A 13,479-nucleotide genomic window follows, 5' to 3' on the forward strand; every position below is an offset into this window, starting at 1 on the left:
TGGTTGAGTTATTCAAGTTTAAAAAATGGCATTTTGTATGGTGTACTGGGGTGTCCGACTCGACCGGGTGTCCGACTCGGTTGGGAATTACGTTAACTATTGTGGCACGTAGCAGTTGACTAAGCCTCACCAACAAGCACCAGGGGCTCATCAAAGGAACCTTCTTGGAAACGAGGGCTTCTTCTCCCGAGATTCGCCTTGCTGGTTGCACTCGTCGATTGCCAGTCTTCTCTCTACTACTTTGTCAATACGAGATACCACAGAATCTGACTGCAATTCCTTGACACCATTCTGGCGGCACAGCATGGCAGATGGCTAACTAAGGGCTATAAAAGGCAACACTCTAAGTACATCATGAGGGCCTTTACATTTAATTGAATTGCTGCCCCTAACAGTATCCTTGTCCTTGCTCCGCGCATTTCCCTAGCAACACCAGACAGCACGAAATCATGTGATAAAGGTACGGCGGGGCGAAAACACCCACTGCGCACTGAGAAAATACTCTCCGCCACCAAAAGGAACGCACCGAAAGTGAAACAGAGAGTGTTCCCAACTTCCGCCAACTCCACGTCTTCATCCGCATTCGGTTCGCACTTCTCTCGGTCACCTCTCATACTCTACTTGTCCCCTTAGCTTGTCTACATACTTGTCAAAATTACTTTGGTTGTAGAACCTTTCTTGTGCCACCTCTCGAACCAAACCAGACATTCGTAGCTCACTCAGTCCTCGCTTCTTCATCAGCATCCCCTTGCTCTTTCTTCACATCACCTTTCTTTCTCTCTTCCTTACCTCACTCTCATATCGTGTCTGTTATATCTGTTTGAAGTCAGTCGGTATGAGTTCTGGCCTTCCGCCGTGGCGTGCGAGCGCTTCGGCCACGACGACCGCGTCTGTATACCCGAGCCATGGTGAGTTTTCACAAGTTCTCACTTCTTAAATCTCTTCGCAGGCATACTGATATTTTTGAGCAGCCACTCCAGCATACATTCCCGTTCAAGCACGACGTAGCCTCACCACACCCTCGAAGCCTACTACAACAGTTTCATCCCAGCCGGCGCCAGCAGACGCAGACGCAGCTCGGAAACGAGTAGAGTTCCCGCCGGCCGTTCGGTTGTATGTACAGAGGTGCTTCGAACCAGAGCATCAGATTCCCGGCGTCACAAGAAGCGAGATGGAAAAAAAGTTAAAGTCAGTCATAACGGAGGCAGCACAGAGTGACTCACTCCACAAAATCGACTGGGCCACGCTACCTCTTCCTCAGGTCATGGTGCAGAATGACAAAACCCGGATTCTTGCTAATCCTGAGGCCTCGACGTGGGGATCGCCCTATATGGCCTCTGCTGCTTCTGCTCAAACGTACAAGCACGACGAATCATCCAAGAAGAGGAAGTCGGCTGAGTACCAAACGGATTCATCAAACGGCTACCCGCCATGGAGGCAGACTAACAAACAGAATACTTTTGAAGATCGAATCACTTATTCCCCAACAGACAAGCGACAACGGATAGATTTCAAGAACTCAAGTAGTAAGTCCAAAGCTAATCTGGAGATGCGAAAGAAACGTTTCGAGGATACCCAGGGGAGTTATGGGTCTTCGCCGTCGTCACGCGCCGCGTCTTCCACCCCCACCCCGACTGGTCCAGTGGTTGGAAGGTGCCAGGAACTGGAGAAGAATTACTTCCGGTTGACGTCGGCGCCAAACCCGGATACCGTCCGCCCTCTGCCTGTCCTTATGAAGACCCTGGACCTGTTGAAGAAGAAATGGAAAAAAGACAACAACTATACCTACATCTGCGATCAGTTCAAATCACTGCGGCAGGACTTGACAGTGCAGCACATCCGGAATGAGTTTACCGTCAGCGTCTACGAGATCCACGCCCGTATTGCTCTGGAAAGGGCCGATCTTTCTGAATATAACCAATGTCAGACACAGTTGCGAGCGCTATACGCGCAGCAACTGGGAGGTCACCCGACCGAATTCAAGGCTTATCGGATTCTCTACTTTATCCACACGCGCAACTGGACGGCCATGAACGATGCCCTGGCCGATCTAACAGCAGCAGACAAGCAAAGCCATGCGGTGAAGCATGCTTTGGATGTGCGGTCTGCACTCGCCCTTGGGAACTACCATCGGTTTTTCCAGCTTTATCTTGATACGCCGAACATGGGAGCCTACCTGATGGACATGTTTGTGGATCGTGAGCGCCTTTCTGCACTTGCCGCCATATGTAAAGCGTAAGTCTCCAAATCCCCCACACGTCCTGAATTTCGCTAACTCGGGCTTTAGATACAAACCAGACGTAACAATTCGCTTCATCACCGAAGAGCTGGGCTTCGAGTCTGACGAGCAAAGTGCACGCTTCATCCTCGACCATAGCGCGGAGGAGATGCTCCAGGAAAAGGATGGGGTCGTGAAACTGCTCACTGGAGGCAAAGCAGCCCAGCTTTTTGAGCTCTCAAAGAACGAAGCCCATCGCGTGGTCGATATCAAGGGACAGATATAAGTTCTCTTTCTGATTTCCATTTACAGCGCATACTCTATCTACCTTCTTCTCACCCGCCGACATCCCCATCTCCAACTTCATCCCAGTTACACCCACCTCGTCTTTTTCTTCTCACCTTTTCGTTCTCGATAGCCTGAACGTCGCTCAGGTTTGGGAGCCATATACCCATCAGCTCGCAAAAGCATCGGCATATATTGTTCATGGTTTGGTGTTTCATATCCTTTTTCTCGTCTCGTTTCGTTTCGCTTCTAGGATACATCTTGGAGTTTAGCTTGCATACATAGTTTAGTTGAGTATCAGCAGAGCAGCAAATACGTCACTGAATACATCGTACCCTGTCTAGTTCTGAATTCGATGGCCTTGGAAGGCTTGAGGCTGTTTCACATTTCGGAGCCAGTGTCTCAGACACTATGCAGGCGCCATGACGGCACAGCGCACAGCACAACAGTTCGAGTCCATCCCCACGTGCGCTTACGTATCAAGATTCTAGACGATATCCATATGGGGTTCAATTGTGGGCATGTCAGACCCGCACAAACGTTCGAGAACATAGCGGGTCCAACGTCGCGGCCGCCGGTGTCGGATCAGTGATTGAATTTCGTCAAGAAACTGGACCTGTTTCATGTATGCCGTACCTGCATATGGAGTGTTAACTATGTAGGAGGAGTAGTCCGTTGCATGTGTGTGGGGAGACGAAGGAGACTTGGATAGCCGATATGGAGTTACCGTATATTGGCTAATTTCCCAGCTAGTCCGTGGGAGATACTACTACCTAGGTCCCGGGGCCTCTGTAAAAAGCATCTAGATTCTAGATTCTCCGTCGTACTAAGGCTCATCTCATTGGTCTCTCCGCAGTATAGCCTAGCGAAAGCGCAATGTAACCCTAGGAGCTTCTACTACTGCTATCGTCAGCAAACGATGGATGGAGCGTCTGCATCGCGGAGACCACCGCCACACGGCGGTCATAAGTTGGAGATGCCCTCATGCCGGTCCTCCGCGATCCGCATCCGTCGCAACTGAAGGAAACTCCAGATCCTAGCTACCCGGTACCGAACAGTCAGCAAACCCGAAAAACCAGCCAGAAAATCTGGTACGGCCGTTCGAAAAGGCGGAGGATGGCTTTCTGGAACGGGAGGGAAAGAAGGCGAACAGAATGGAACCGAAGGTGATGAACCTTGGTTGGTAGCAGGGAGCAGCATCAGAATCAGATGTAGTGAGCGGGTGGAAACCTTCTGAGGAGCAAGTCGAAATTGGGTGAGTCGTGACTTCAGCCAAGTCGTGTGGTGGAGGGGTTGCTCTTTGTTATTAAGTGAGGGATAGATAAAGGGCTTTGTCTTTGTGATGGTGGTCGGTTGCCCTCTGACCAGGGTTTGTGCTGGCTTGGGGGGCTGTGATGGGGTTGGGCGAGAAGAGGCGCGGTGGTCAAGTGACTGAATCGTGGCGGTTGGGGTGCGGCAAGGCAAGGCAGGTACAAATTTAGTACGGGTGGTGGCAATTTATCCCCGGATTGGAGTCATTTTTCCTGATGACTAGATGGAGCCTGGCGATTATGTTGGGTTGATAAGGGTCTGTCTCTGATGATCAAGCGACTTTGTGGCAACTGCTGCCCAACCTCCCGACAGGTAGCGACTATTGAATCCCTAGATTGTTGGTTTGGGTATGAGAGATTCACTTGTAAGGAGCAAAGAAAGCGAACAAAATTGCAGTGGATAAGCACTGAGATGCAGCGGGGAAGATGTTCCGGTCGAAGCCAGCTGAGTTTAAGTTAGCTGCAGCCAAAGACTCAGATTCAATGACATGGTCGTGGCTATAGATATTAGATTATATTACACTTTAGCAGGGCAACTTTGAGCTAACTGTCATACTACAATTAGCCTTCCCTTTCCTCTTTGCTTTGACCGTTGCAATATCTTCATTGGCCACGCGAACCCACCTTCAGCCCCCAAGCCCGACTCCATACAAACTACGGAGTAACGCCATATCCAAACTCCCTTGAGTCTTGTCATCAAATCCAAGAAAGAGCCTGTCGCTCAAAGCTGATCTCAAGGCTAGAGCTGCATGCCCGTAAGTAGTAGTTCCGCCACCGTCCTGAGTGCTTGCTTGTCTGCTTGCTTGCTTACCCCTTATGCTGTCCCAGTCGGCTGGGAGCCTCCACTAGCAAATACTTTGGCCTCGAGTCGTCAACCTCCCACACCCCCTCGGACCCCCCTCTGAATTTTCTCAGCCACCGGTCTGTGCTCTAATCATCTTCTCCAGCGCAAGCATCCTCAAAAGAAGAACAAGAGGGTCCGGTCCGCCTGGTTCTCTGGAGCGACCTACATTTCACGCGCGGATCAGACAGACATCTTCTCAAGAGGCAGAGGCAGAGGCGGGGGAGAGACCCGAACCACTCTTTGCAATCTGCTTGTGCCCATCCGTGGTACAGTAACCCAGCACACGAGGGACGAACAATTCTGGAACACAAAAATAATTCGTGAAAACCGCTCCTGAGGAAAGGAACAGCTGTTTGGCATTTTTGGATAGCATTATTGCGCGCTTGTCAGCCATCTTCGCCTTCTCTGTCCTTTCATCATCTTCTCTCTCTCTCTCTCTCTTGACCTTGTCTACTCGCACGCTCTTTCAACGCCCTCAGTCCTTCTTTCAAGACTTGCTTTGCCTCTTTGCGACTCACATTCTCTTTGTTGTTTGTGACCCCCCTTGGGCTTCCGTCTGCGCCGCTCTCTTTCTCTTCTATCAAGTCTCTCCTGCTAGTGGTTTCCACTCGGGGGTTATATTGAATGGTGACCTGTCAACTCGACTCTCAATCTATACTCCTCAGTCGCTGTGAGCATTGTTTGCATTACATCTATCTAATCTAAAGAATTAAAAGATCATGAAGGTACGTTTGTCTTGATCCACTTATACCCCTCGTCCATCTCCATTGCGATTGTCGTGGTTCCCGACACGACACAAAACGAGGGAAATTGCAGGCAAAATTCGAGGCTGCCCCCTATCAGGACCTTCTGGCGTTTTCCAGCGCACTTTAACCTTTCTTGATTTGCTCTCTTTTTGATTAGAATTGCCGCCCTCATGTCCTGCTTTGATGAGGCAACTTGACTCCTAACACCACAAAATTTAGGCCCTTCGCCGCTCTCTCAAAGGGGAGAAAGATCCCAAACCCCACCATCACCATCATTTGTCAATCACCCCCAAGTCCGCCGTCGCAATTCTCCCTCCTAAGAAGGTACGTGCGCCTAGACTTTTATTTCGTTTTGCTCCCCTTGGAAATTCTAGTTCTTCCTTATAACCTTGTCTTTTGCCTTTCATTCTAGTTTCATCTTTTTTTTTTTTTGTATTGTCGTCCCTCTTTATCGTGTTCTTTTCTTTGCGCCAATTTATTCATCGCCATCCCCTCCTTTTCCACGGCCTGTGTTGACCATCTCTACTCGACGCGTACAGGTAATAAAGGCGCTCTACGACTACCAACCCGAACCAGGAAACACGCAGGAATTGGCTTTCAGCAAGGGAGACTTTTTCCACGTTATCAGCAGGGAGGACAACTTGGACTGGTACGAAGCGTGCAATCCCCTTATCCCTACCGCAAGGGGGTTGGTTCCCGTGTCCTTCTTCGAAATCGTCGGCAAAACCCAACGAGACAGCATCGCATCAATCGACCTTGGAAAGAAAAAGGAACCCCACGATTCGGGCTTCGCTGATAGGGCTACGTCTTCAGGCTCCGAGTTCGGCTCCAGCAGTTCGAAATCTTATCAATCGCACCCCGCACTTCCTAGACTGTCTACTATGGGAAAGATTGGAGGAGGAGGAGCCATGGTTTATGGCATTGTTCAGTACGATTTCCAGGCAGAACGGCCCGATGAGCTCGACGCCAAAGCGGGCGAGGCGATCATTGTCATCGCACAGTCCAACCCGGAATGGTTCGTCGCAAAGCCCATCGGTCGCCTGGGTGGCCCAGGTCTGATTCCCGTTTCGTTTGTCGAGCTTCGCGATATGCAGACGGGAACGGCAGTCACGGATCCGCTCGAGGCCGTCAGACGCGCCGGCGTTCCCAAGGTCGAGGAGTGGAAGAAGATGACTGCGGAGTATAAGAACAGCAGCATCACTCTGGGCAAGATCGAGGCCGCTGGCTCCACACAGTCCGTCACATCTGGTATGGAGAGGATGTCAGTGCGACAGAGCTCAGACCACATGAGCCATATGAGCCAAAATGGCCAATCTATGGTGAGTTTACTAGGCTTTTTAAGATTGTCGTTGTCAGCCTAACACGCTCTACCAGGCTTACCATAACCGCAATGCGAGCAAGGCATCGCTTGCCCAACAATCTATCCACCACGCACCAAATAACTTTCACCAACCACTCGCCGCTCCGGTCGCTGCCTCAATTCCCCGGTATTGTTTCGACAACGATAAATATTGGTACATTATCGAAGCCAAGATGGATGATGGTCGTTGCTGGGAATTGGCCCGATACTATCACGATTTCTACGATTTCCAGATCGCCCTGTTGACTCAGTTCGAGGAGGAGGCCGGTAGCCGAGGCAAGCCACGAACATTACCATTCATGCCCGGCCCAGTTACCCACGTTACCGATGCCATCTCCAACGGCCGCCGACAAAACTTGGACGAATATATCAAGAAGCTCCTGTCTATGCCAACGCACATTGCGCGGTGCAACCTCGTCCGCCAGCTCTTCGCTCCTCGCCCCGGCGATTTTGAGATTGACCCCAGTGCCTTTGGGGAAGATGCGCGCTTCTCCGGCGGCTCGCACCACTCTTCCGGCCAGGAGATCTCTCCCAGTGCATCCAGACAATCGTCGCAACAGCAGATGAACGGGCCTACTCAACAACCCTCCCACCAGCACCAGCGGTCGCAACCGTCAACCTCTTCACACCTAAATGGCAACCCTCCACCTATGATCCGCCAGCAGAGCTCGCTTACACAAGTGTCGACCACGTCTAGCACTGGGGCCCTCAAGGTCAAGGTCTTCTTCCAGGATGACCTTATCGCCATTCGGGTACCCGGCGACATCAATGTTCAGCAACTCAAGGAGAAGCTCATGGATCGCCTAAAGATTAACGAAGACATCGCCATCCAGTACAAGGATGAGCCATCTGGCTCCTACATGGACCTCGTCAGCGACAGCGATCTCGATACTGCTATTCAACGAAACTCAAAACTCACCCTTTATGTCGGACTCGCATAGAATCTGTTTACGATAGACATTCCTCTGTTCTTCCACGCCCTCGCTTTACCTCACGTTGCCACCTTTCGTTGCCGTTTCTTTTGTCTGATAACTACTTCAGCCCGACTTTTTCTCTTCTGTTTGGGTACTAGGTGTCGTGGCGTTTGGGATTGTTCGTTGGTCACCAACCTCATGAGTATATTTGTCAAATCACGAGGTTATTGAGATGTCAAGAATGAGACGTCTGAACGTTGATGCGATTATGTACATTGGTTTCTGTTCCCTCATACCCTTTTCACGTGGATTTCACATGCGCTGTCGGTTTCTCATCTGTACATAAAATTTGGCCTGCATATAAAGTCTCATTTCACTTTTCAACGCATGTCCCTGACGTAGGAACCATGGAACCTTCGACTGACCACTTTTTGAAGCCGTCTCGGATCTAAAAGTGGTTGCCGGATTCCGAGTCACGTGGCGGCCCTTCGGCAATGACGCGGTTCGTTTTCGCCTTCGACTCTGCCAAATCGGAGGCGTGGGATTACCTTTGGCTGCAATTCGAAATCCTCGTTGTTCTTCTCCTAGAACTCTTATTATTCTTTCTTTCACTATCTCAAGTCAGCCCGTAAGAGAGTTCGGCGTGCCAGTCGCCATCCTGTGGTTCCTTTCCCCTCCCATCCCCGCGGTTCTTCCGAAATCACGAATTCCGGCCGGCCAAGTGGAAAACACGGGCAACCCACCCGATCCGATAACGACAGTGCTTTCAGCCCTCTCGAACCAATAAACCGTGCATGCACTTGTGACGACAGCACCAACAGCGCTTGCGACCTAGATACCCAATGAGTGGCCCCTCCGGCAGGCTTTGCGCGGACCACATCGCTGGCGCACTCCGGACCAGGCGGGTTCCAGTGCATCCTGTTGCGCTTCGCACCGCCAGACCAACATACATCGCAGGTTGCAGGAGAAATCTACACGGCAGGTCGTCTTACCGATCTCGATCGAATCCCGTGGTTCTGCGCAGACATGGTCGGTGGGATGCGGGTTTCTCTGTAGGCCGGGAAGCAAGACGGTTTGCGGCGACTGCTGCAACGAGCACTGCGGTCGAGGAGAATGAAGCGCCGGCGGTGGAGTCGGGTCCATTGGCAGAGTACAATGCGAGGGTGCAGACGGGGAGGCTGAGGGACGATCCGTACCAGAGGCGTAAGTAGGGCTGATCTACTCAAATGGTTTCTCGATTTGGTGGAGAGTATGCTAACGCCACTGCGGCGATGTATAGAAATCATCGAACAGCTGCAAGATCTATACGAACGACTTCGGTCATATATCGCACCATCCGTCGTCCGCCCAAGCATAGAGTCCCTCGATCCGGCGCCGAAAAAGTCCTTCTTCGGCTCACTTTTCAGCAAGGCACCCGCGAAGCCGGAGACGTCTATCCCGGACAATCTACCCAAGGGCCTGTATATGTACGGTGATGTTGGTTGCGGCAAGACGATGCTGATGGATTTGTTCTACGATACGTTGCCGCCGAATATCTCGTCCAAGTCGCGGATCCATTTCCACAACTTCATGCAGGATGTACATAAGCGCATGCATGTGGTGAAGATGCGGTTTGGGAATGATTTCGATGCGCTACCACTCGTCGCGGCTGATATCGCCGAGAAGTCGAGCGTGCTTTGCTTTGATGAGTTCCAGTGTACGGACGTTGCGGATGCTATGATTTTGCGGAGGTATGTTTACTCTCGAGACATGATACGGTTTGGTATGAATGCTAATCTGCTGCGCAGACTCCTCGAACTTCTCATGTCCCACGGTGTCGTCCTCGTTACAACCTCCAACCGTCACCCCGATGACTTGTACAAGAACGGTATCCAGCGCGAATCCTTCATTCCCTGCATCAACCTCTTAAAAACCGCCCTCGACGTAATAAACCTCAACTCCCCTACAGACTACCGCAAAATCCCCCGACCACCCTCAGGCGTCTACCACCACCCGCTAGGCGCTGAAGCAGAACAGCACGCCCAGAAATGGTTCGAGTTCCTCGGCGACCCGATCAACGATCCTCCACACGCGACCACACAAGAAGTCTGGGGTCGTAAGATCCAAGTACCACTCGCTAGTGGGAAGGCCGCGAAGTTCAGCTTCCAGCAGCTTATCGGCTCTGCAACAGGTGCAGCGGATTACCTTGAGCTCGTGAGAAACTACGAGGCATTCATCATCACTGATGTCCCTGCGATGACGCTGAACCAGCGGGACTTGGCGAGACGGTTTATCACCTTCATTGACGCCGTCTATGAGAGTCGGGTATGCTTCTCACTTTCCCAGCATGTCACTCCTCTATCCATATAGCAGAACTAACAATATCCAGGCCAAGCTCGTACTCACAACCGAGACCCCCCTGACAACCCTCTTCATCTCGGAGACTGAAGTCAAGACTTCGCTTGAAGACGGCGGCGAACACACCGACCTCTCCGATGCGATGCGCATGATGATGGACGACCTCGGTCTATCAATGAAGGCGCTCAAGACAAGCTCGATCTTCAGCGGCGATGAGGAGCGCTTTGCCTTTGCGCGTGCGTTGTCGCGGTTGTCCGAGATGGGAAGTAAGGAGTGGGTTGAGAGGGGTCTGGGGAAGGAGGAGCACGATGCTTGGCTTAAGGCGCGGAGTCGGTGGAGTGAGGATAATATGTGAACCCCCGCCACGATACCCTAGGGCTATGATGGCTGATTGTTCGGCTGGTTTGTTGTGAGCGTGGTATGTGATGATTTCTTTGCAGGTTGTTCAGAATGCTGTTTTTATATAGAAGCATTGCCCTGCCTGTCTTGGTGCGTGTTTTGTATCGCCTGTGTTGTTTTTCTAATTGTATATACATTGATAGAATTATATATACCTCTGTATAGTTATTACGTGTTTGCAGGTCTGTATATGCATTGACTGGACAGCAGGCAATATTCAACTATGGCCAGGCTCTCTCGCCCTCTTCTGAAAGGAGAAACAAGTCGTTGATGTTTCATCTTCCACACGCATTTATCAGCCAGCATCGCGCGACTGCGACTGCGAGTATCCGGATCTAAAATCGAGCGGCATTCCACAGACATATATCCACAAGAGAACAGCAAATACTCCGAAATAGTGAGCGACATCGGGCCACATACCTGATCCACGGATGAGATGCGGTGCCATACATACACTCACTCCACACTGGTTCGGTTCGGTGCATCCAGGCCCATGGCACGCAGACAGCTGAGCAGGACTAGACCTGGTGAGGATATATTCCCCTGAAACAATCTTGACGCGCATAACACGGGATATCAACATGCCGCTGATCTCACCACCCCCACCCCGACAAACATTCCAGCCAAGTTACACAGAGGACAAGGTACTAGCCAGCTCTCCCTTGCATTCACGACGATGGGAAAAGCAAAGAATGGCCCGCGACAGCCAGTCACTTGCCTTTTCCCTTATCATCGACTTCGACGTCAACTGTGAGGTGAATATGAGATGAAACGTGGCGAGTCCGTTTCGCACCGCTTTACCTTCGCGGTATAACTCAGGAAAGGAATACACGGCATAAAAGGATAGGACAATGGCAAAAACGGAGGCTGGAATGTCGCGCTCGCGCTCGCGCCGGCTGATGGTTGCAATTGGGATTTCGGCGGCCTTCTTCTTGACGGAGATTTCGGGTGTGTTTTTCTCTTGTCACTTGGTGTCAACGTGGCGGCTGCTGACTCTACTGCTACAGTTGGGTTCTACACTCATTCTCTCGCCCTAGTTGCGGACGCGTTTCACTATGTAAGTGGACGGAGGTGTGACAATGTCGAGGGACTACAGATGCTAACAAGACGGGGGTAGCTCAATGATCTCGTCGGGTTCATTGTGGCATTCACTGCTCTAAAGGTAAGACTCCTCTTATCCAAGCTATCATCTCAATAAGGAGGCCATTCACAATCCATCCATATAGGTCTCAACCGGCAAAAGTTCCCCGCAAGAGCTTTCCTACGGATGGCAGCGCGCGCAGGTCCTAGGTGCATTCTTCAATGGGAGTCTGCTTTTTGCGCTGGGGATCAGTATCTTCCTGCAGTCGATTGAGCGGTTTATTACCTTGCATCGTGAGTTGAAGATTCCGAGGGAGAAATGCTAAGCGGGAGGATGCTTGCTGATTGGGCGATATGTGCAGATGTTGAGGATCCGAAGCTGATGCTTATTATTGGGTGCATCGGGCTGGGACTCAATGTCATTTGTGCGATGTTCTTGCACGGTCTGCTGATCTGTCGTCTGAGGATTCAAGTTGGATATGAGTTGGGCTGATTTGTATAGAGCATCATCATGGTCACGACCACGATCACGACCACGACCACGGTCATCATCATCACCACCCGGAGGAAGTCGATATCGAACAGCGGGATAAGGTAGGAAACGAAGCAAAGGTTTGCATAGCCCCAATAGGCCCCCGCGTTCACCAGCACTAACACGGCCCCGGTTACAGCACCACGAGCACAGACACCTTAAGCACGAAGAAGTCCCCGCCTTTGGCCGCCACGACCTGGGCATGATGGGCGTCATGCTCCATGTCATAGGCGACGCCGCCAACAATTTAGGAGTCATCGTTGCTGCCCTGGTGATATGGCTGACCAGCTACGAGGCGAGGTACTATGCCGATCCAGCCACAAGCATGGGAATTGCAGCTATGATTGTATTGTCCGCTCTTCCACTTGGTACGTCAGTCCTTTCTTTACTTGATGAGTAGAAAACTGCAGAAGCTGACAATGCCTGTGCGTTATAGTCCGACAATCCGGTCTCATATTGCTGGAAAGCGCTCCGAAAGGGCTTAAGCCTGCGGATGTAAAGCATGATCTTGAAAAGGTAGGCAAGACAATCCTTGACTCAACTCACGGCGTTAATCTCATGTTCCAGATCCCTGGTATCCTCGCAGTTCATGAACTACATATCTGGCGCCTTAGCCAGCACAAGGCGCTTGCATCAGTTCATGTCGCGATCCAGGACCATTCGGTATCCGAATTCTCGAAGCTGGTGACGACGATTCAGGAGTGTTTTCACGCGTATGGGATTCATTCAGTGACGGTGCAGCCGGAGATTGCGGGCCCTATGAATCGCCTCGGCTTGGGGTATGTACAAGAGCAGTTGGAGATGAACGGGCTCGCAATACAAAAGGATGCTGGCCAGTGCCAGTCGAAGTGTAGTGCTGTATGCAAGGAACTGGCTTGCTGTGGGTAGCCAGCGGAGTGGCTTTTTTTTCCTGGCATTCTTTCCTGGGCTGTACTTATTTCGCGCTCTAAATTGTTATCGACCGGAGCAAATCAATCGAGTTTGAAGGCCGCTAACATTGACCCCGGAGTGGTTCGTCCGCGGAACGATTCCGAGCAATACAGCACGCATCCCCGCATCTCAACCTTGTTCCATGGTCATTAACCCTGCTAGATAGCTCCATCTGGAGACGTAGGGGCCACATTCCATCTCCAAGCTGATCAATGTACCATGGCTTATCCCGAGGTTCAACGCCTGTAGGCGAACTCCATGGTGATCCATCGTGCTGAGAGCCATGCATCAACCACTTGGAGAACCTCTCCAACCCCCACTGATTATCTGAGCACCAGTAACTTATCAGCGCCACGTTTGAATAGGAAGGTTGATGCGGTCTCTTGACAACGGAACTACCTATCGCAACCCATGGTTCGTTCCGAAGATGCATGATGAATGACTTATCTACATCGCCTATCTGCTTACCCCAACCCCGAGACGGGTGTCTTGAGCTGTTAAAAGGTATCCACGACGGCGAGCGG

At 51.3% G+C, this 13,479-nt stretch overlaps 4 protein-coding genes across 4 annotated transcripts; all 4 read left to right on the forward strand.

Moving 5' to 3' along the window:
• Nucleotides 1-725: 725 nt before the first annotated feature.
• On the forward strand, nt 726-2,681 carry BJX68DRAFT_212907 (SAC3/GANP domain protein). The gene is made up of 3 exons (XM_071037751.1): nt 726-908; nt 972-2,235; nt 2,288-2,681. The coding sequence occupies exons 1-3, from the start codon at nt 836-838 to the stop codon at nt 2,502-2,504; spliced, it is 1,554 nt and encodes a 517-aa protein (XP_070892984.1). The 5' UTR covers nt 726-835; the 3' UTR covers nt 2,505-2,681.
• A 2,533-nt stretch (nt 2,682-5,214) lies between these two features.
• On the forward strand, nt 5,215-7,821 carry BJX68DRAFT_212954 (phosphatidylinositol-3-phosphate-binding protein BEM1). The gene is made up of 3 exons (XM_071037752.1): nt 5,215-5,382; nt 5,943-6,722; nt 6,778-7,821. Exons 1-3 carry the CDS (start codon nt 5,377-5,379, stop codon nt 7,702-7,704), a joined length of 1,713 nt encoding a protein of 570 aa, XP_070892985.1. The 5' UTR covers nt 5,215-5,376; the 3' UTR covers nt 7,705-7,821.
• A 377-nt stretch (nt 7,822-8,198) lies between these two features.
• On the forward strand, nt 8,199-10,618 carry BJX68DRAFT_248940 (AFG1 family ATPase). Its single transcript, XM_071042006.1, has 4 exons — nt 8,199-8,880; nt 8,957-9,407; nt 9,465-9,981; nt 10,046-10,618. The coding sequence occupies exons 1-4, from the start codon at nt 8,520-8,522 to the stop codon at nt 10,367-10,369; spliced, it is 1,653 nt and encodes a 550-aa protein (XP_070892986.1). The 5' UTR covers nt 8,199-8,519; the 3' UTR covers nt 10,370-10,618.
• A 569-nt stretch (nt 10,619-11,187) lies between these two features.
• BJX68DRAFT_248941 (putative di-, tri-valent inorganic cation transporter) lies at nt 11,188-12,992 on the forward strand. Its single transcript, XM_071042007.1, has 9 exons — nt 11,188-11,361; nt 11,421-11,470; nt 11,531-11,575; nt 11,640-11,787; nt 11,856-11,936; nt 11,996-12,105; nt 12,165-12,393; nt 12,462-12,541; nt 12,593-12,992. The coding sequence occupies exons 1-9, from the start codon at nt 11,265-11,267 to the stop codon at nt 12,911-12,913; spliced, it is 1,161 nt and encodes a 386-aa protein (XP_070892987.1). The 5' UTR covers nt 11,188-11,264; the 3' UTR covers nt 12,914-12,992.
• The last annotated feature ends 487 nt before the right edge of the window (nt 12,993-13,479 follow it).

The sequence above is a fragment of the Aspergillus pseudodeflectus genome (assembly GCF_044049435.1).
Source record: "Aspergillus pseudodeflectus strain CBS 756.74 chromosome Unknown BJX68scaffold_85, whole genome shotgun sequence".
NCBI lineage: Eukaryota > Fungi > Ascomycota > Eurotiomycetes > Eurotiales > Aspergillaceae > Aspergillus > Aspergillus pseudodeflectus.